Source organism: Atheta coriaria, unplaced genomic scaffold (genome assembly GCF_025399875.1).
Source record: "Atheta coriaria isolate IRGN ID8LTWV9N9 unplaced genomic scaffold, Caltech_Dcor_3.1 hic_scaffold_6_pilon, whole genome shotgun sequence".
NCBI classification, from domain to species: Eukaryota; Metazoa; Arthropoda; class Insecta; order Coleoptera; family Staphylinidae; genus Dalotia; species Dalotia coriaria.
In genome coordinates, this window is record NW_027045448.1 from 7,472,889 (window position 1) to 7,496,982 (window position 24,094).

General features: G+C 40.5%; 1 protein-coding gene and 1 long non-coding RNA gene across 12 annotated transcripts in view; one reads left to right on the plus strand and one right to left on the minus strand.

Moving 5' to 3' along the window:
* The window catches only part of LOC135794060 (uncharacterized), a 32,258-nt gene extending 12,797 nt beyond the window's left edge, over positions 1-19,461 (minus strand). For all 11 annotated transcript variants that reach the window (XR_010548786.1, XR_010548787.1, XR_010548783.1 and 8 more), the window contains exons 1-2: positions 19,196-19,461; positions 4,596-4,763 (exon numbers count right to left, since the gene is read on the minus strand). Coding sequence is in view for 2 of the 11 variants with exons in the window: in XM_065305193.1 (XP_065161265.1) it covers positions 4,596-4,763; positions 19,196-19,404 (377 nt within the window). In the remaining 9 variants the exon portion in view is untranslated. The remainder of the gene's footprint in view (positions 1-4,595; positions 4,764-19,195) is intronic.
* Positions 19,462-19,584: 123 nt separating this feature from the next.
* LOC135794061 (uncharacterized) lies at positions 19,585-20,192 on the plus strand. The gene is made up of 3 exons (XR_010548790.1): positions 19,585-19,703; positions 19,772-19,832; positions 19,889-20,192. It is a non-coding gene; the product is annotated as an uncharacterized lncRNA (long non-coding RNA).
* Positions 20,193-24,094: the final 3,902 nt, after the last annotated feature.

Consider the following 24,094-nt stretch of genomic DNA (forward strand, 5'->3'; position numbering starts at 1 on the left):
ATATCGTGGCCCGCTCATTGTTACCGCTTATCCGCCTCGCAAAAGCCCTCGCTTTGTACATCCCCGCAGATATTAAAAAACAAGTCATTAGATGTGCTCCGCGTTCATATACACTGTGAAATAACCAAAATTTTTGTCATGTTTTAAAGTAAAGTTGCTTGCTTAATAGAGATATGACTAAATCGTGGTTTGTGTCGAGGTATCCATTTGAAAAAACACTTCTTTAGGCCTTGATGCTCTATAAAATCTTAGCAGAAAGCAAAATGTAAAGATTGCTACGTGGTAGACATTGGCGAGGGTTGAGATCAGCGAGGGTCGGCGAAAGAAATTAAAAACCTCGCCGCATTGTGCGCAACCAATTGATTACGCCGCTAATTGCCAACACTCGTGCAGGCTCTCTCAACGCGCACTCCTCGCTGTAGAGTTGCATTCCGCATTACACCCTCTTAGTCTAATAGCACCCTAGTAGCCCTTGCGCCTGCACCAGTGCCTGCAATAGTCTGGCACTCAGTTTGTGTTTCGCCCATTTGCCCACTATATTAGCTTCATTAAAGAGCAATCTGTGAATATTCCGAATCAAAATCACTGTACAATATTATCAGGTAGATAAAATTGTCAAAGGGAATTTTTAAAAATAACAATGGAATTTGCAGTATTTCTAATGAAAAATTTAATAAAGTTGACCTGACTGTTATAATGTTTTACAGCAGGATAAATATTTGTACGTCAGGCTCATCTTGATCAGGGTAAATGTTGTTGCGCGACAAAACATTCCTGTCATTTTTTTTCCTGCCCGAATATTTACATTGTTTTATTTGCTCGGGGAGCGATGAGGGGAAATTCAGAAAATCTTTACGTTCATCACGTGTGGCAGTAAAACTGTGAAACAAAACAAAACCGCTCAGCGGGTGGCGGCTTTGGTGGCGGTGGCGAGCGACCCTGCCGTTACCTTTTATTGTTCCCCAGCTAACACGTTTCGATTTTACTGCGTTTTACTACCTGCCCGCTGACAAGTCCAACCTTTTTTTAACGCGGAAATTTTGATGTTTTTCCTAGCGTCAATCAACCATTTGCTTTATCGCATTATTTTATGGTTTTGCAAATTTTATATCTGTTAAAAAAATTAGTAAGTTAACTAAAACTTAAAGCGTAAAATATAAATCCGTGATTCCCTTGCTGCTCGTCCTGTCCCAACACATTTAATCATCTTATGTTATTATATTTTCTAATTCTATTAAAAGAGCCTCGGGGAAAAGTGGAAAGGAGTGGAGACGCGCACTTTACGCTTTCCCCCGTTTACTTCTTGATTAAAAGCCGTTTTATTAACTTCGACATGAGCAGTCACACACAGACTACGTACAATGGAAGCTAACCGGAAGAAGAAATCGAGATTTTTCAAATATTACACTCGACGAAAATCGTCCGATGCTAAAACGAGAATAACCCACCAGTGAAGAAATGGGAAGTGTGTTTTACGAGCGAAGGACGAAAATAAAAGGGAGCGAACTCACTTAACTCTGCCGCCGCCTCAAATCGCAAAAATTTAATGCCCACTCCAACACGCGTCGCTAAATTTATGTATTTTAATTTTAAACGCCCGATATGATAGCCACACGCGTGTATAAAACGTAAATTATTTTGGGGGATGAACAAAAAATGCCAAGAATGAACGAAGCGAGAATGGCAATGAATAAAACTCGGATAGGTTCATGTCGCCATTTTTTCTTATTATTTAAGGCCGCTCGTTTTTAGTATTTTATGCTTTATTGTCTTCATATTTTTATACAGAGTGTTCCTTTATTTTAATTGTAATCACGACTGAAACAAAGTAGTTGGTAAAGTGATTGACCACAAATAAACCTCTCTGATGAGGCTTTTGTGTTTGTTAGAATATAATCTTCTGAAAGTGCAAGCCATCAAGTAATGGAAATCGTATTAAGTGGAGGGTGGAATAAAAGCTTGAAAAAACGCCTTGTACATGTTTCACAGAAGCTAAACGCAAAGAAAGAATTTTATTTGTTTCTTTGCAAGATTCCCCATGAAAAGGACTTTTTGTGCATGATATTAGTACAATGCCTGACATCTTCCCATGTTTGCAATTTTCATTATCGTGTAGGAACGAACACGACTCCCTCCTGTTACCTTTAATTCGAGACTTTATTTGGTAGCCGCACTCAACTTTTTTATTGCACTCTTCAATAAATTCCGTTTTTTATTTCTTCATTGTTCCGTTTATCGCTGCAAATGAGAAATAACGCAAAATAGCGACGATATATTTGCACGAGGAGCAAACGTGCGAAAAACAAGAAGCGGGCTGCAAACAAGACATTAAACTCGTAATTTCCAATAAACTCACCGACGCTTTGAAAACAGGGCCATTTGGAAAAAAAAAGGAGAATTAATGGACGGCGTCATAAAGTGCGACCGAACATAAAGTATCGCATTGGAGCGCAACGCGAGAAAAACTGCACCGCCAATGCAGCGATGGTGGCAGCGCGTCGACCACTAAAGTCTAAAATAGTGGGCTGCCACTGCTATTGCGGCGAGCTAATGGAGACGCATTGATATATCGCACTTCGACACCAATGCGAAATAATAACCGCAGGATTTACCGCTATAAATATTTCAAACCTCAATGGAATTGAAAGTTTTTCGTAGCAACATTGTTTGAAGTTGTCAAATTGGAGCATTGCCTGTAATTCCATTTATCGACGTTACACTTGCATGTCGTGGCGGTCCTCGAGGGGCCAAAGTGTCAGCACTCCCGCGCTGCGGCGCACTCCTGGCACACACTCGCAATCCCCTCAAGATAAAGCGACTTTGCTGTTGAAAGCTTTCAGCATGGGATCTTGCTCCTCGACGCGCTGCAATCTTCCAGCCACAACACAACATTGTGTGCAGCAAAGCGCAATAGCAATAGGCAAACACGCTCGTTACGACTGTGTCCTTCCACATACATGTTTAGTATATATGTATGTGTAGTTCTCCGGGCACTTGGACCACGTTTTGCTATTGCTCGAAAACACTCGACGTTTACGCGACTTTGTGCTCGAGCACAAACTCGACGTACAAGGCACGACGCACGACGTAGTGCGTTTAATTACGAGCATGAATTACGCTTTATTTTGCTTCATTTCTCCGGCGACGCTTTATTTCACTTACTTTTCGTTTACGGGGCGCGGTATCAACAAAAACGCCAACAATAGAACCAAGCCGTGGCAGTTAATTCTCAACGCAGTCGTTGTCTGCATCGGCATCGCCATCGTGCAAATTTGCATACAAATGAAATAATGTACGAACCTAAACTCGTGTTTAATTATTATTGTGTTTCGTGCATTCAGTATCTCGTAATAAATTTTAAACTTGCGCATGCGCAACTAAAGTGGAATAAATTCAATGAGACAAATCGTTTATTTTCAACGTATCTAACTTTCACATTAATTACTTATTGCTCGTTTTCGCTTCGCCCAGACCGCAACTCTATACAGTTGGTGTAATATCGCATAATAATGATGCAGAAATCGATTTCCCAATTAAAAATGTAGCCGGTCGGTCGCATGCGGCCGGCCGTCGTTGCTTGGTGTCTGGCGTACGAATCAAAATAGCGCCTCGTTATTGCGTTATGACTGCAATTACGCGTAATTATCGTCCGTTCGCCGACGTGTTCTGATTACGAAACAATGCATAACATGAATGACAAGCGTGTGGGGAGACATCGTAAACTTTAATTTAACCCTAGTAAACATTTACACTTCCGCAAAACAAAAAAAGCGTTATTATAGTCAATGATATTTATGACTCTAACTATTCTTGACTATTATGCATTAAATAAATGACGCTAGTGTAGAGTATTAATTATGTGCTTTAAGTACTTTCAAGTGGTATTCACTAACTTTGCGTTTCAATTATTCACCAACACTTGATATTCAGTACGTCAACGAATGAAATAAGTAAATCACAGAATAGTTTATAGCTTTTGCGAGTGTACAATAGCGTCGCAATAAATTCAGTTGTTGAATTCTGAGCTTCGAATACCGAACGGTGCATCAAGACTTCCTGTTCCTCATTGCAACCCTCGTCGCTATTCTTTGCCTTCTCGTTTCCATTTTGTATTTTGCATTTGCATGGCGCTCATTGTTTGTATTCTACTTCCGCGGTGTTTGGCGACATTCGGCGCGTTTCGAATTCAGCCACTAAATGCATGGACTATTTGCCTCGTTACCCCATTTCTCCACTGCGATCTACTCTATACTCCTTGCCGCATTCTTCGCGTGCGCGACGCAACAAAACACAATTTCTATGGAGACCTGGACGCAATGACAAAGATATCATTTACATACTGCTTGAATTTCGTTGCGCAAATGGTTCGAAGCGAGGACAAACAGTTTTAAGCCAAATTAAATTTGTGCCTTGCCATTGTTACAATAATAAATATTTTAATAACAGTAACAAAAGCAAATATTTAAGTTACGGTAGCAGTAATGAACGCAAATTGTATTGTTCGTCATTCCCATGACCACGAATTGAATATTTTTGTTGAGATTCATTTGGAAAGAAAATACGCAGCGTCGTTAGTTCGAAAATATATCACCTACCGCAATATCCTTCCTGTGTGCCGACATCCTTCCGGTATTCTGGTTCTATCTGGTTCCCATGGTGCTGAGTTGCGATGCGACCGGGTTTCACCTCTTATCGCGTTGGCGAATTTACGACTCGACCTTTTACACGCATGTATAACTCTCATGCAGGTATCTCCGCCCACACTGTAAAAAGAAAAGAAAATCGTTTTGAGAAAATTGTAGTAACATTTTATAATAATGACTATTTCATCGCTGCAAGTTTAATCGTGACCAATGCCAATATGATAGAAATGCATTGCGGCACGATGCTAAGATATTAATCACATGGCCGCTTGGCTTTTATTAATAGTGTACGGAAAAGTGTATTAATTATGTACTGCCCACTGTGCACACTGGCGAGTAAAAAACAATAAGCGTGTTTTACATAATGTGCATACATGCATGTGACGATAAGCATGGTGATAAGCATAAAGAAAATGCACACACTTCTTTGTTTGGTATTTTTCATTTAAAATTCTTTAAATTTCACCTGTAATAGAGGCAGCAATTATTTTTAATAGAAAAGTTAAATCAAAAATCATTTGCCACTTGAATTCAGTTCCTAACTAAATAAATACCTAGAAGTTAAAGAAAGCGCACCTGGTTCATACACGTATTTTATAAAATTGCTTGAAACTCTTGAAAACTATCCAAGAAAAGGAAAACGCACCTCGGTGGCAATAATCCCAAGGGGCCATGAGGAAAAGCTTGTTATATGTTTAATAGCGGGCACACTGTGCAGTGTGGGGAGAGGGAAGAAAAGCAATAAATAGAAAAATTCCAACTTTTCCAGCACGCTGTTACGCTCGACCACAATGAAGCCCAACCCAACCCACGAGATGGTCATCGGGCGAAATGCATTATTCGACTCACCCCAATCTTTCACTCGACCAATATATGTGCAGTTTGCAGCGGGTTTTCTTCGAATTTCCACGAGGCTTATGTAAATTCGTAGATATTTGAAATTTTTTCGCATAAAACTCCACTTAGAATTTTAATATTTTGCAGATTTAAGTTTAGTTATGACAGATGTCCCGTTTCTTTCGGCTGTTTTATAGCCGAGTATAAATTTAATCGTTTATCACTTTCAACTAAAGCCTAAAGTTTTATTAAATTTTGGTTTTAGTTGCGCCACGCGAAGAGAAGTAGGAATGTTCTTTACTACGTGTTAAAGTGATGAGGCGGTTGCAAATAGAGAACAAAGAATGTGACATGCAAAGAGGTGGAGGAAATGGTCGGATAAATGTGTCGGATACGCGTATGCAAATGCTCGAATTGGTACGCAAACGAGCCAACAAAACGTAATAATTTAGTTTAAACGTTAGCGCAGTTGGGAAGAACTACCCTCTTGCTTGCAAATGTGTATGTGCGAAGAGTGGAGAGCAGTAGCTTTGGCTTGGGCGGTAATTTACAGTGGATAAAGTAAATTAATGCAATTTTGTTGGGCAATTCGAAGCTCGTTAGATCCTAATACGCTTTTGATGCCCCAGGAGGAGATCCTCACATCGCTTCTATGTACATATATGTTACGAAAGTATTCATGTAATATTTTAGTAACGAAAAATTTTGAAGGCTTATGTAGTGATTATTGGTAGCATGATGATGGCGTTAACGACGCCGATGGCCTGGCAATTTGAGTGCGTCTCATTACGTCTCATTGAAGCGCACTTCAAGGTGCTGAAGCCCCGCAGCAATGTTATAATTACGGGCCGCAGCTGCCCAAGGACAATGGACCGTCAGAACTGCCAGAACCATGAGTACCACTTCACTCTCTATGTTCTACCATTCAAGCTCGAATGTCGATTCTAAATATTAAAATATAAAAGAGTCCTTATCGCGGACTCTTTTGAGTTAATCACAAATAAATTCTCTTTCTTGTAATTTTTTTCTCGGCCGGATGTTTAATCCAAACGTGATATTAATCTAAGTTTTACAAATTTCATCATGCTAGCCATAATTTTACCTAATTTAATAGATATAATGTATTTTCATGGTATTTTAACTAGGCGCCCATAAAATTTAAAACACCATTCGTTATACTTATAGTTCCGGCGTGCCCAGTTTCTGAGCTTCCTCGCACGCCCCAAATGGAATGAACACTGGGAACACTGGATTTAATCTCCGATTGTGTGAAATTTGTGCACTCCAGGCGCTTGCCGGCGCAAACTTGTGTGCCAAAAGGCATTGCGCCGTATTAAACTAGGATATTTTCATTTGCGCCAGCGCGCTCCTTGTCTTCGTGCGCCAACTTTATGCATTTTAACGTTTTTAACGTGCTCGTAAACGGAATTTACTTTAATTTCAGTTTTCACCGAGGTCGCTGCAATATTTACACGCGAACTAATGTGCAAACTAGTTAAATTAATCCTGCTGCCGCAATTTACTTCCGAGTGATATTTAAAATTCATTCTATGACCAAAAAAAGCCGCAATGAATTTTTTATTGTTGCGTATATGTCTAGGCAAATTCACCGCGCCGTTGGTTTTAATTAATTTTTTGGCATTGATTCCGAAAGTCGCTGTTCAATGAACACGAGCACATCATTGATGAATGCGTCTGCCGGTAGTCTGCGTGCGGTGTTCGCTTGGGATTTTATTTCGGATTGGAATCACATGTTCGATTCTGGCGCGCACGGCGCACTGGAGAGCTTCTGCTCCATAAATTAATCGACCAGGACGGCATCGAGTCGAAACTCATAAATCTGCGCCCTGTTTTTTCAATTTTATCGCGTGGCCGATTCTACAAATATTAACTGCACCATTTTGATTGATTTTTACGCCCTCTAGTGGATACTTGAAGAACTAAAATTAAAATTGTATCTGCTAACGCAAATTTAATATGATAATTATACGTATAATTTCAACATATTGACCTGGTTATCACCGGGATATAACGAGTTATTTTAGTGGGAACCGCGGATGAAACTCGTATAATCGCGGCGAATTGCTTTCGGGTCTCTGGCGGGGAAGCGAGTGCAGATTATGAGAATGATATTATTTTGCTACATGTGGCTTTGGAGTTTTGGGAATTTTGGGATTCGTTCCACACTATTTATGTTATGCCGGGATGTAAGCCGGTTTCCGCTCTCTACTTTTGTAATTTGGCGCTTTACACATCCGCATCGCAAACGGTTATTATAATTTTGAATTATTGGCCAATTAGCGAAAACGCGTAAAAGGTAATTGGAAACTGTTTTCGTTATTATATGGTTAACCTTATATCGCATGCGCACGTGCGTGTTATATCAACAGCTTCATCGCTAATCGTACAAATACATACAATATTAACTTTTGCTGCCCTTGGGCGACAGGAATTACGGAAAGCGACAAAATCAACGCTTGATGAATAGGTAATATATAGTATGCACTAATCGATTTAATTTTAAACCGTTTGTTTTAAAAATGGCTGAAAGCTTTTCTCTTGAAAGCGCCACAAAAGTCGAGTGAGCTTTCATCCGGTTTTAAGTGAAAATAATCATTAGAAGCGATTTGGTCGCAAAGTGGAAGCGTCGCGGTAATCTCGGACCGTGATTAACCTTTTAATTAAACACGGCGTCGCCGGATAAAATAAACAAATGCTGGCGAGCACGACCGGCGGCTTCCGGAGTTTTTAGCGCTATCAGGGAACAGATAGAACCCACATCCATATGCGTCCACGTTCTCCGCGCGGCGCGGTCCAAAATTTCCGTCCATACGTGCGCGCGCGCCAGACAACAAACACCAGATTAATTTAATTCATTAGCTTATCTGCGGCCCAGCGCCGGCCTGAATAAACCCTCTACGTCCCGCCGCCCCCCTCGACAGCGCCCGGCGCTTCCACCTCATCCGGCATACCGACATAAACAATTTCGGGCTTTATTTTGACAAACAAAAAAAAACACAGTGCCTAAAAACATGGTGAACGTTGGCGTGCATTACAATTTGTAATTTGAGTTGGGCGTGGAATTGTCGAGCGCTTTTTTACTCGTGTTAAATTACAAACAATTTTATAAAATAATTGGTTATAGTTCAAATTCCAAATAATTTTATTTTTGTTATGTGTTCGAGTGAAGCTGTAAAGTCGTGAGTAATGCTGTATTGTATGACAGGGATAATTACACGTTTTTAATTCAATAAATTTCGGCCGCTGATGCACTTTTAATTGTATGTAATTATTTTCGTAAGACAAATGGCGATTTAATTCGTTTTGAAAGTGCATGTCTGCGAGACGGCGTTTAGGTGGCGCGTAATTAGCGCAATTTGCGTTTATATGTGAATTCATTAAGCGCATCTCAGTATGCAGCTCGCGTGTAGTCCGTTGCAGCAATAATCGTCGCTCGATTAGCTTACCTCATGCCGCGTAATCTAAGATGTTCTATGCAAATCGTTAAACGCTAAATCAAACATTAATGGATAAATCTCCGAAGATGAGTATTAATTTTATAGCTCTGTCTGCTTGAGCTTAGAACATAAACAGGAATTTATTATTATTGCATAAATGCGGTAGATAATATTTTTGGAGTGTTACTGGAAAAGCGTTTTCTTTTAATTTGTCAAAGTCGGACGTTAACGCTGTGTTTTTCAACGTTTGTGGGAAATTTATGAATATTCATGCGCCGCATGACAAAAACGCCACCACCGCAGTCACACAATGAAAAAAAAATTAATTAGGAGATCCCCGAGTAGAGACTGAGACTGGCTCACTGGCTGTACGGCACTATCGTCGCGCGCCGGCGGTGCGCGGTAAATTTTTGTAATTATTTCCAAACGAAAACGATGCATAAATTGCAATGCCCCGAAGGCACAGTCTGGGCGTCCAAAAGCGTTCGCAGACTTGAAAATAATGATTTTCTGATTTCAAACCACCGACAACTCTGCATGCATGCACCGCGTTCCCTTGGAGCCGAGCTTTTCTACTCACTAATCATTTCCAGAGCTTTTCTGCGCGCTGAAATTCTCGTCCTCCTGCGTCAGTGCAATACAGGAACTCCAGTGCGTGTGGCGAAATGTGCGAGTGTGTAATGGCAACGTTAGGAGTACAAAAGCGAAAGCGTATCGAGTTCTTTCCGCGCATTGGGGTTTTGTAGCGGGGGTGAGTTGCGCGAGCGTCGGGCGCATGCAGTAATGCTTCAGTAATACGATGCAGACGAGGTCGTGTAATGCACGAGTGAGAGATTAAAATGGTTTTATAATTTTCATGTAGCCGAGTAATGTAGATCCAACGCAAAAGGTGAATTTAAATGCGGAATATACATACATCTGAATTTCATCCGAATGCAAATGTGGATTTTTGCCAAAAGCATAACGTTCCAATCATATTATATTCCACTCGTAGTTGCCTAATGGATTAAATTTATATTAAATCATGTCGATAGCAAGTTCGAGTGCAATTTTTGTAAAAATCCATTATAATAATCATGCATCATGTTTGTAATAGCTCATACGTGAATGTACAGTTAGGCAACTTTGTTTACATTAGCTGCAGCCATGTAGAAAAAAGTCGCCTAGACTAATATTATGATATAATCAACATTGTTGACCTGATTTAACTTCAAAAACATGTTTTCTTTTCTCGCTCGTGAAAATATTTAGGTAACGAGTATGCACGCCCTTACCTCGAGCGTACTTTCAACCCCCTTTTTGAAAATCAGCTTTTACAAGGTACACGCACACGCACGTGGTACGTCCCTTCCAATTTTAAACAAAAATTAATGCTTGTCAGCTGATGTCGGCACTTTTTCCGTCTTCCTCCCCTTTAATGCACCTTTCCTTGTAAAGTCTAAAATCTGCTTCGTCGCAAAGTTATCAAAACTTTTAAAGACGTTCGGAATGGGCGCGCCAAACCTGGGGAGAGACGTGTCGATGCTAAATGTTTACATATCGCTTTTTTTCCACCCCAGGTTCGGCGGGCGCTTTGAGTGCTCAAGCCGTTAAACAACCTAAACGAATTTGTCTAAATGCGTCTTCAAACACATTTCGGACGAAAGTATAAAATTATGCACGCTTTAGGCACTTTCCGGCGAGTTTGGATGTGTTTTCGTCGGAAAAAGTGAAACAATTTAATTTTGGCAACTCGCAGGCACATTACGCAACGCGGAACGGTTTAGACAAATATTATTCATGATACAGTGCGATGATGCGAGATTCGATTTCGAGCCAAACGGGCAGTAAAGATTCTTCGCCGCGAGAAAATCGCCCACATAACGTCGTTCAGCGAGATGAAGACAATTCAATATTCAATATACGATCGATCTCGAGCTCGCGGCATCCGAGTCGGCTTTCGGATGATTGTGTGCTATTAGAACTAAAACGCCATTCCCACCAGCGTGGAAAACCACTTCTTGGCACTTTGTATGCCGTCGGCGGCGGCAGTCGCAGTACTCGTGGCGATGTGAGTTTGAATCGTCGAGTTAGGCAAATGGCTTTCGGAGCTTCCGAAGCTCCTGACTCTTCGCAAGCTTCCGATTTCGTGTTCGCCACTTTGCTTCCCAGTCCTCACCAGCTCATTCAAATATTTTTACAGCAAAAATCTACTTCCAAGTTAACTCGACCGAAAAAGTTAATATCCAAGGGAAATAAAATGTCCCAATGTTAATTACACGCTGATAAAACAATTACTATTCCGATAAAATGCCAGAAACAGCTGTTACTAGATAAAAAAGCAAACAATTGTGCGTTGTTAACATTTCGAAGCGATTATAATGTGAAATGTATTTTTATCTGCATTTATTCCATTTGTCGTCGCATAGCAAAAGCTGGATTTCACGGTATTGTATTAATCAACGCGCGATAACATAAACAAATACATGCGCCGTGCGCTGCGTCGAGAATGTCGTGCATCTAATAAAATTAAATAGTTAAGAACACCGGCGCGCAAGGTAAACGAACGAACAATTTTACTGCCGTTGCGTGGCCGCAGGTTTGCAGGGGCGAGCGCCACACATCAAACGGCCGCCAACAGATTGCATTATTATTCCGAGTGAATTTCATTTATAGAGTGTTTCATGAATAATTCGCGTTGGTAAATCAATACGTTTACCGGCACGTGGTGACGTCTACCCGCCGGTGGCCACAACCACCAAACATAACCTAATATTAACATCGTGCTTAGGTGAAAGTTACAAAACCACGCGTTTACACCAATCCTTCGTTTGTTTTGTGGTAGTCCATTATTACGCGTTTATGGAAACCGTGGCAACAACTAGTAACGAAATGGAAACGAGCGCGGACGCGGATGGCGGCTTCGCACGCGAAATCGTAAATCGGTCGCGTATACACGATGACATTCTTGTTTCGTTTTATTTATGATGTAATTATATTATACGTTTATCTCGGAATCGGCATCGAACCGAATGCCGGGTGAGCGTTTCGGCTTTATCGACGCGACGATGAAACAATACACACACACGAAATTCAACGCTACCGCCGAAACAAAGGGCAGAATTAATAATCTTCATGTTTGTTGGTTTTATGCGGGTTTTGTGTGTTTTTTGCATGCGTGTCCTATAAAAACCACACTTGTGGATAACACGAATTCATAGGACACGAGAAAAATAATCGTAACTATTTAGTAACTTATTTAAACGAATTGTCAATGCTTGAGTTCCAGTATAAACACCGAACAAGTATTATCAATTCCTATTTTATACTTGTAAATAAAAGATTCAATTATTATTTGTTGCGGACAATACGAAATAATATTTTATTGTTTCCGGGAAAGACAGAAAGTTTTGGTTTAGTAACAAAATTGATAAAGGATAATCCACAATAAAAGTTTTGCGCTTCGAAGAGTCCCAACGCGACGGGATTTATCCCACGGTCGTAGGATTTGTCAATCTAATTAAAAACTGGAAAAGTTTTTTACGTCCCAGTCAAGCCGGACATTCTAGAGCCATATGTGGCGGTAAAATATATTTGTTCATAGAGCCAGGGACATAAATCTATCATATACAATGTGTTTGTGTATTTTTCAATAATAGATATGATTTTACAACGCGAAAAACTGCACTGTAGCAAATGCAAGTTTTATCTGCAATAGGATTAATAAATTTTGTGCGCATCCATGACGAACAAGTCGATACAAAAGTTTCTCAGACATATTCTTCATTCGCAGAAAACCAATCACACGTGCGGAAAAAATCGTGTCGTTACGTGTGATACGTGCGCGCGCGACTCAGCGTTCCACACATTTATTTCATTCCATTTCATACCGGTAGCCGGACGAGTGAGTTAATAATCCGCGATCGGACACGACTATCATCTCGCGCGCAGAGAGTTATAACACGGACAAAGACCGTTAAACTTTAAACGTCACATTAAATTGTCAACCACGTAGAAGATGTTCGCAGAGTTTAGAGAACATTCGCGTTGAGCGCGTTATTGGAGTAAGTTACACGCCATGGCCATGGTTGACGACTTGTGCTGCACATTGCACACAGTCGTGTGTAGTCGGTCATTGAACAAATTTCAAAGACCTTCGCCCTGCGCAGTCTTGCAGTCGTAACGTCTTGGTCGTCAAGGCAACGCTGCACTGTGCACTACCCTTACACAATCGCCCTCGAGCCCTGCAAACCCTTAAGATTTATACATTATTCTCCAAGGAGTCCAAGGGCATTGCGTGTGCGTCGGGTGCGTGCATCACGCTCGGCGGACTTTTCCTCAAGACTTTGGGGTTTCAGTTCCGAAGACGTGAAGGTATCGCGAGGATAAGAATCGGCGGGTTGGAGGGAGGCACGCGGGGCATACCGTGAGCCCTTTAATAATTCGAAGCTCCCTCGACCGCCCTTCGTTTTCCTATAAACACGTCCAGGGCCTGCTATCGGGAGAGGTGGGGGAGCACGACAGACATTAGATTGACGTGATAGATATATCCTATTTATTTTTACTATTTTCTCTAGTTTTGCGGACTTTCACGTGGATCACGTAGGATTTGAGTCTACCAAAGCGAATGGTATATAAGCTGTCAAATGTATCGCTGACAAATACACCCTAGTGTGTTCCATCAGCTTTTCTAGGCTTACATGTAGATAACCTACAAAATAATGGAATTTAATTTAAATTTCTTTCATTTTTTGTTTTAAAAATGAATATTTCAGAAAATAATATTAGTATCTTCGGTTTATGATGTTGATATTTGTTTCGGCCATGAATATATGCACTCGAGCATGAGCGACGATCGCCTGTTGTTTAATTTAATAGTGACATAAACAAGCGTTTAACTGTCGCCGGCGTTTATGACATGTTAACTCTGTGTTTTATTCGCATTTGATAGCTCAATCTGCATGCCGACATGGTGTTTCGCATTTCATCCTTTCGCAGTGGACTAGACGACGAAATTTAATTTTTGACCCGACGAGTTTCAGCGCGCTAATCGTCTAGCTGCTTTCGGAAAGCGGAAGCGGAAGCAGAAGAAGGCAACGAGAGCAAAAGTCGCATTAACATTTTATGTTTACTAAAACCGGATGATATAATGCGCCTAACAACAACAACATGGCATAGGACACAACAATAACAGACGTAAATGTACATATGCGAATCGAAAAGTGCCCATAAAGGCAGTAAAAATGATGGAGTGGATAGTGGAAAGCTGAAGTGCTGCACCAGACCAAACAATTCACGATATTACGCCGTAAAACACAAAACATTATTGAGTGGGTGGGTGAATAAAAAGCAAATTGAAAGGGAAAGAGCCAAATATAAAATATATAAATAAATATAAGTAGCTATAATGACATAGAAGAAAAAAAATACGTTTGATCTCATTTTGTTGACGACTCATTCTGGGCTCGTGCCCGTTATAGCATAGTTCAGTTTAATTGAATTGTATATGCAAATGTCACTCGCGCCATAAAAACAAAAGGCACGATCTTCATAAGCACATTGAAACTTAACATGTTATTTTAACTCACAAAAGTAGGACTGACGAAAAAAATCATTATTGAAAGATCACGAAGTGCCCATTGTGTTGGCGTTCTATAAAAACAGACGTGAACGGCTTTCAATGACTACTCGGCGCAAGATAGAAGCGTTTTTCAATTAACTGTTAGCTTCTGGTTTTTAACATAAAGGCGACCATTACGTCAAATAATATATTCATAATCGTAGCGCTGAAAATCGAATTCGCTTAATTGGATCTCTAATCTAACGAGCGTCGAATATTCTCGAATTTCATTACCCTGCTCACAACGACTCGAAGGTAATCTAATTAAACTAGCGCTGTTAATGTGTTACCGTTGCTTGCACAAACAAAAGCTCGTTTTCTTCAAGCAAACAAAAAATTGTGAAGGAAAGTAAACCGTGCGCAACGAAGATTTATTACTCGTTTGTTGCGACGTTTTAATATCATAAGAAAAAACGTGCAATTAGTGCAAGCGCAGACTTTAAGTTAACCGATGTTAATTAAGACATATGTTTGCGTAACGCCAAACAGGGATGGGCACGTTTTGTGTTTTAAGTTTTCGATAAAAATTAGCGTGAAATAAATTAAAGTGAGCATGAAAAACGTGTTTTTTCAGCGCGTGGATTAAAAGAACGAAGCGCAACGAAAGCGCTCAACAAAATGCGTTTATAATTGATCGGTCAAGCTGCAATCGGATCTCCCCCTCGGCGAGGATGCGCTCCATCGAACGCGACGCATTCGATTTCAGTCGGAACGACGTTTTTATGGTTTTACGACTGTCGACGTAAACGTTGCATGCTTTTTCTGTAAATCTAATTTTGATTTTTCTCGCTCGCATAAATTAATTGGCGTGACTTTTCAGAATCAACTACTGACTCATATACCGTCCAGCGCCATCTATATTCGAATAGCGCAGAAAATGGTAAAATTTAAAACCATCGACAGAATCGTTAGTTACTTGTACATATATTACAGCGTTCGTTAGCGGGCGCAGGTCGTATAGCTGTAAAAAAAAATATCGGCGCTCTCGGAGCCATGCGCTTGTAGTTGCGGTTATCTCCTTTTTTAGATTTTATTGTTTCCGCGCGATATAATATAGAGCAGCGCGCATTGCACATGAAATTAACGAGCGCCAGCATTCGCCGCGGCCATCTCGTAAACTCTCCTGCTCTCAATACTCTCTTCAGTTCTTGCTGGTGCACGCAATAAATAATAAAACGTAGCCGCGCCGCGTACGTTTCTTAAGGGAAATCTTGGCCGATGCAACGCGGTGCGCTGAAATATTTATTAGCGTTTATTCGCGTTTACTGCTGCGGTTTTATTTAGTTACTGCACTTAGAGGCCATCGAGCGCGCTTAGAACAAGACATGCTCGGAACGAATGTGGCACCGAAAATGAAAAGTGTTGGCTGAGGTGCACGAATACACCTTGTATATATTGTGCCTTATGGCTGCCATCATGGGATGTGTTTCTGGTTTTCGTGTTGGCGACGAGCGACGTTCGTTTATTGCGCCTGCCGTCGCTGCATTTGAGCGCAACAGATTTTATTGTTCCAATGGCTGAGGGCCCACACCGGTTCGTGCCATAATGGTCAGATAAATAAATTACGATACCCGCAAGCGCATCGGAACTATTGCACTACCGCGCTGCTGCGCTTACAGAACAAAAGTAGCAAACATTTTTTTTATTTTTTGATTAATCTGTCGTGGATAATTCATAAGTTGGATGATGAGAAGTTATGTAAAATTTTGTATTCTTTTTTTATGAAACGTCAATTGCTAACGAATGCAAATGAGTATTTCTTCTTTGACTCTTCAGTTTATAAGCTTGTGGCGCTTGTTGTACGCCTCGGGGTAGAAATTTGCGTGGAACGTGCGCATACGCGCGTCCAAACGTATAATCTGCATTCATTCGGAGGCACGCTTCAAATCGATTATCCATGATTCATTCGTTCCGACCGTTTTGTTCAACGCGGCTTAAATTTCGAAAAAATCGAACAAATTTACATCAAAAAAGCGACTCGAACAAAAAGGTCTATCATTATAAAACTAGAAAAAAGTTTCGGTAGATTCTTTGTTTTCTACGAGTACAACGAGAGAGTGAGTTAGTGCGTAACAAATGGTCTTAAATTAAACAGCCATTAAGCCAAGGGATGAAATCCCGCCTCTCGTTTTTCTCCTCTTATTGTAACTCGGCGAGAGCATCCGGCGTCCGTCTTGAGTCTTACTTCAGCTAATCTCCGAAACTGCCGGCCGAAGCAACCAAGGCTCACAAGTCGATCCTTCGGCCGCTAATCCTGCGAGACGGCGCCGGCGAGTTCGGATGCGCTGACCGCATGCGACTCGCGGTCTCGACTTGCCCGCTTAACCCCGTCCGGAGGCTACCCTCGTCACGGCGCGACTCCAAACACAACGCGCATCGCCATCAGAGAATACGACCGCCTAAAATGCCGGAATACTACTACCAGGAGGCGGTTAGAGTGTAAAATGTATGGTGTTATTAACCCTCGGCCTGACGTAATCTAACAAGCCGACCGCCGCCGCCTCCGCAAGCAGCAGTGTCGTGTCGTTTATTTATATTTATGCAAGACGCGCCGCGCCACAGCCGGTGTGGAATGTGGGGCACGGTGTTACGGGTCAATTTTTACACCAACAGCTTCCCGGCACTTCCGGCTCTTCCTGGTCCCGGCACGCCACGCCGGATTAACCTTCTTCGCTTCACAATGTGACATCTTGTTTTATTATGTCTCGCGGCCGTGTAGCTCACTATAATGTTCGTAATTTGTAAACAAGGGGGTTCATAAACTTTGCAACAATAGCGCTCACTTTGTACCGTGTGTTAACCTGCTTTCCTTTGTGATAAGAAAACTCATTAAAATATATTTATGCTGATGTGTAACGATGAAAAAAAAAACGATGATAAATCTATTGTTTGCTTCCTAAATATTGAATAATACGGTGATTAGCATGTCATTCTATTTGGGACAATGCTTTAATTGCTTTTAAATTAAATACTCGCATGTTACGTTCATTTTTTTTATATTCAGGATTATTCAGCAGTAATTATCCAGGTGGAACATCGAAAAACGTGTTACGAGTCTCATTCAACCTATAAAAATGCAGCTTTTGTTCATTCCGGTTGGTCGTTCAGTCAAACGATACTGGCTTTTTTATTTTTAGTATTTCCATGTGGCAATTTCGTTGCATTATGCCCGTAACTCAGATTATAATTCATAATCCGCTAGCGCCGACGCGAAACAATTACAATTCTAGGCTACTTAACAAACGAATAACGTTTTACAACGAATTTTATGTCGTCATATCGGTAAGCTGCGACATAAATTATCCACCACACAATGCATATTTACGTGCATGTTAACTACACAACTATAGTTTTACCAACGCGTTTTAATTCGTGAAAGTTTCATGTTTGACGCACGTATGTTGTGTTTTATTGGATTATTATTTATTATGACGGAATTATTTGTCAATATAAACATAAATTTACACTTGCAAAATATCTACCTCACAAATATGGCATGCATATCCTGAAAATTCTCTACTTCAAATCTTTTGCACTAAATTTTACGTGCGAAATGACAAGATGACGAAATGAAAGAAATTTCCCAACCTTAACATGACATAAATCACACCTGTTGGTTTCTACCTTTGCTGTCGTGCTTTCAACATTTCCAACGTCATCGCGATATCTGTGGAATGCACGACGCATGAAATATTGCCAAGTTTTTGTAGCTTTCGAATTCCTTTCATCAGTTCTTTTCCCAATATACGTAAGAAAAACATTGGATAAAGTGATTAATACTGCAACCACTAGAAATCACTAATTTACTCTTACTGATGTTCAAGTTGAGGAATGCACTCCTTCATCAGTTGCATCCCTCGCCTGCATTAGCAAAGTTGCAGCGTAGAGGGGGCGCGTTTGGCTGATAATAAAAGGGATGATAACAAGATTACGAGTAAACAGGAGGGGCGCGCGCAGCGTTCATTACGATGATTGTGTTACTCGTAATTTGTTAGATAAGACGAGAACCACTCAATCAGACGCCGCATGCGCTCGCATACGAACGCCGCCGAACTGATTATTCCCAGATGGGTTACGACCGCACGTCTTCCACCGACGCGGATAAGACCCAGCGCGCCGGTCTTAATAAGTCAATCGAGATTAGCGGTTTTCTATGCGCCCATCCACGAACATTCCGCAATTGTCAATCCTAGATCGCTATCCTCGACTATGCTTCTACTGGTGTGGGCTGGTAATAATTTCCAATTGGACGTTTCGCTAATTGCCGTCAATCATGCAAAACTCCGCTTGGATTCCAAGCCAAGATGATGCCCTGATTTGCTAAATCTGCTTAGACTGATTTCTACAGCCTGAAAGCAGAATTTTCAGTAATTGAATGTCTAACCAATTTTACACCGGCATTTATTACACCTAAAAATGTTTAAAATATTTATATATGTTTAGTTATAGGCTGATATTTGAAACTTCCTATATAGATTACTCAAAGTATTACTTTAATTATCTGCACGAGTTTATGCACGTAGTGCACGAGTGCCCACGTAACGCGCATAAATATAAATAGCAAAGTGCTCGCGCGAGTATCATGCACGATGGTGTCATTCAAGTCAGAAGATATAAACGTCTTGCTTAAGTAGCGAGTAAGCCAAAGGAGTACTTACCTCACATTGAGCATCGCATTGCGCCACCATCTTACGGGAATCCAGCTTTGCATCGCGCTGATGTAGGTAAAACACTTTTGTTCGTCGGCGGTCCAAGCGGTGCACAACGGATAATTATGCGATGATAAAATATTTAGATTACGAGCATTCATGCCACGCATGCATGGATGATATGAAAAATTTATCAATGCCCGCACACATCCGTTCATTACTCAAATAAACACGGAATCTAATAGCAGATACAGATGAAAAGAACGTGTCTCAAACATAACCGTAGGAAGTACGAGTAGTTCCATAATTAAGAGTAGACGGCAGCACATAAGCGGATAACTTGTAAAACGCATGTTGTACAAGTTGCCTACGTTGAAAAAGTTTTAAATTTTATTTATTTTCTGTTTGTGGTTGAAATATTTTCCTATTTAGGATTTTCTACGTCTGGTGTTAATTAATCACTTAATGACACCCGTCGTAACACCTACTTGGAACGCGCAAAGATAATTACCAAACGGTTAGCGCCTAATAATTAAAATAATTACACCATTGAATTAATTTCACGGTTTGGTGCTTTCGTTGCAGCTCGTACTGGTGTCACATAAATTTCCATTAGCGCACATTAACCTACAAAACTTTCTACGATGTGAGCATGTTTTTATTGTACCGTTTTTAATTTTATTTGGTGTGCGCTGTTTGTAGATACAAGATTAATCCGACAAATTAGACAAGCAACGAGTGTAAGAGTCGTGCTTTTGAGCACTTCTGTTCTCCTCCAACGATGTCATTGTATGCAAATAAATATTGTAAGCGTATTCCCAATGTGCAACATTCTCGAGCGTGCGACGCTGGCAGGAGACATTGAGAGTTCAGATTTTCTGCCATTCGAAAATAAAGTGGACGCTGGAAAACACCGCCGATGCATTTCTGCACAAGTGCACATGTCGACATGTCACGTCGACAATCCCCGCATGGCTTAATAATACGTAATGCATGCGTTCTTGTGTCCACCTGACAACACTCGGCAACTTTGCGACATGTCGCTACAAATTAACGCAAATCCGAAAGATGTTACGAAATAAAACACACTGCACACTATACAATAGTCACGTATAATAGGTTGTCTACGCTTATTTTTGCTTTTTAGATACGCAAGTAAATCCCAACACTCAATAAAAGCGAATGTAAATAAAATGTAAATGCAAGCACAACATGATGAAGATGTGCGCTCTGCGCACCATCGAATAAATTACACCTGTCGCTATAAATTCACGATTCACATGATCAGTTGTTTTTTGTTTAACTTTGGGCAGCGGATATAGTTCGTAGTTACATTTTTAGTTTTCTACACTGCGATGTTTTACAGTTTTACAAGTCGTACATCATTCTTATCTACGGCATCTCGGCGTGCAGCCATCTCTCGACGATATGAAGTTCGACGTGGCTTACATACGATGTACAAGATACGAAGTACAAGGGGAAAACTCCTACGAAACTTTGTACGATGTTAGATTTTTTCCCTTCTTCTTTGAATGTGCCAGTTCAAGTCCCACCAGCTAGGAGAATAGTAAGAGAGATCTTCTGCGATGTGTTCGGATACGTTTGACGCTGCATTTTTCAGCGATTGGCAGCGAACTAAAAGAAGAAAAAAACGTAAAACACGTAAAACTTCGCTTGTTCCAACTTACAGCATTGAGAAAAAGTTTTCCTGGGAGAGTTGTCAGCAGTTGAGCGGAGACACGCGGCACGAAATTCGTCCATTTGTCGATGCAGTTGAATCAATTCCGCGCCGCGGAATATCTGATTGAACAAACAAGCCCTGAACACGAGCAAACAAATACGCGCAGCGCGACAAAAAAAAACAAAAAGTGGTTGAAACTTTTACGCTTTATGCCGGAGTTTACCGCGGCGTTTATTTGTGTGCACAAGGGTTTTCGAGTGTGCTTTAAAGTTTTTCACAATGCAAACAGTCGTTTTTAATACTTGTTAAGGCCAGAAACGTAAAATATTCCAATGCTTATTCAACAAGTTTCCATTGAGCAATACTTGTCGAGATGGAGCCACTAGTAGTTTGAGAAAAAGAGTTTAATTTCTTTTTGATCGATTGATTAGCATGAAAGCATCAGAGATATAAAAAGGTATGAAAAGATATGCAAGACATTACTTAGCGCTTGTAGGTATCTTTATGTCAATCGAATTAATGCGCGAGTTTGAGAGTTGTGCCCATTGTGGCGGACCATTTACGAACATGTCTCCGCACGGTACGTGCCCGTTAGTTACACAAAAGATAATCGTCTTCGACTGCTCTCCTCCTCGAAGCGATGCCCATCATATCTTTTTATTTATTAACTGCGCGCCGTCGCCGCACAATGGCGGCGGCTGGTGTGCAATATAATAAAAGTCATTTTTACGTTTTACTGCCGTGAACCGACGAACTCGCGACGATGAATTGAGAGAAAACGCATTTCTACGCCGCGGGTTGAGATGCGGACGCACGCCGAAGACGTCGAATGAAAAATGACGCGAGCTTTTGTAATCGACGACAGCCGGCGACCTCAGGTGATTTACAATAGCCGCGGCTTGATAATGAGCTTGCACATCGTGCGTACATTAGTGCACACGTGAGTAATTTCATTGACAAGTCATTTCTGGCGTTTTCGAAATTATTGCTGATTGTTCCTAGACTTCATCTGTAAATTATTAAATTAATGTTACGTAACTATAAGCATTTTAATTTGAATTTGAGTGGTCGTGCTGAGAGATTGACATTTAGAGAAACTGTAGAATGTACAGGAAGAAAACTGTACGTTTATGTTTAGTGCACACGGAGAAATGATTGTTTATTTAGATCGCATGCTGTGGACGTTCCGATCGTTCAGGACATGACAGGCAAATAACATCCTGGAAAATTACACCCGTCGCGCACACCTTATTATCGTCCGCGGGCATTTCTTGCGATTCTTTTCCACTGAATACACTTTAATAATCCTGTCACAAACATTTTACACAAACCAAAAATAAAATACCTACTAATAAATACATAACGGACAGTTTGTACAATCCAATATTTCATATTCTAGTTTATTTTATTTTCATTCAACTCAACTCAATGACTAATTAGAATCAATTCCGTCTGCATGTGAAGTATAATTACGTGTCAACTATATTAATAACTACAATTCTTAAATATCCTTTAAATACACGCTGCGTCCGCTCGAGTTACGCATGTTTGTGATCTATTTCCAGCAACCAACAATTATCTTATTAAACTATCATTAATATGCCTTGATGTCGATTTAGCTGAATGCGCGCGCCTGTGTACGATTAGTAAATTTGTAGTTTCATGCTGATCGAGCTGATTCCGACCGCATCGTTATAACATCGTTACAATTTATTAAACCAGTTCTTCGTTCCGCTCTTCATTTGTTGTTACAGTAAATCATCTGCGTTTATGTTTGTTCACAGTTGGAGCGATGAGCTCACAAGACTCGCTTTGTGTGCTTTGGAAAGCGAAACTCAAAATGTGGTTAGAGTTCAATCTTAAACTATATACACTTTGAGTTGAACCTGGTTGAACGAACGTAAAATGAAATGATATTCAGGGAACGCGAATAGAAAGAAAAAAAGGTCAATTGAATAATGCATAGGAGAAAATCGAATTTCGCTTAGACCACGTTTGTTATGCTGTGTTGCTGTATTGTTGGTTGCATATATACTGAGGTATTGGAGTGAAGGATATGAATCAACCCGCAATAAATGGTGGGGGAAAAGTAAAGTTAGTAAGCTTACGGTTTTCTGTTTCTGTTCAGAGTTTAGACGTGAAATAAAAACATTTTCATTAAATTCGAATTTAGTATGAATTAATAAGATACACTGGTGATAATTCTATTGATTAACAAATTTCCTTCTAACCAAACATTTGAATTCATTTTGTGGAACTTGCACATGTGTACTGCTGATGCACTTAATACATAAGTCATGAAGAGGGTGCATTACCATAATGACCGAACGTTCAATCTCCACTCCACGATACCTACTCGTACATACTACAAACCTACAGTGAGTATATGAGTGTGTTTCGCTTCCCCAATCGAAAACTGCACACAACGCACACTTGAAGTGCTTAGTGCTTACAGTGTGCAGATATTTAAATTTCGAAATTGCGCCGAGACAAACCAGACGATTTTATTCGCATTAACCGCACATAACCACTTGGGCAGCAGGGAAAGCGCGCAGAAAAATAAACCGCAAGCAACGAATATGATAATGTGACCATGTATCCGTCCACGGTTTTACGAGGGACGTGTGGACCAGCATCTCAATGCAGATTGCGAAATACCACAGTCCAAAGTGTAACCGTAAGCAATGCCTTCAGCCACAAACACAACACGTCGATTACGTAGGAAGCCATGGGACTTGATTTACCGACAAAAATTAAAATAATGAGTGCAACATACATTTTTAAAATGTGAAAATATATAACTATGACAGATACCAACAATTTTTTATTGTAGCTTCAGTTTTATTGACGTTGGCCGCTCCTGCGTTTAATAAATCATTAATCAAAAAACGTCCCACATTAAAGATAATAACTCTTATTAAATTATTATAAAAATTGGACTGCATCGGCATGCTTGATGCTTGAAGCATGAAGTTAAAAGCAATTACATTAATTAAACGTGCAGTAAAAAACGCTTTACGGACTTTATTTATATCGGATATTTTGCATAGAAATGTACGATGCACGTTTTTCATCCGGGTTCATCAATTAACTTTTATGACAATTTATGTTGCTACCTTTTCGGTGGTGCGCTCCAACGCACGTCCACATGCTTCACATTAGGTACATGTTGCTCGCGCGCTGTGTATAAAACGCGCAACGCAAATCAATCATTATCGTTTTCCGTT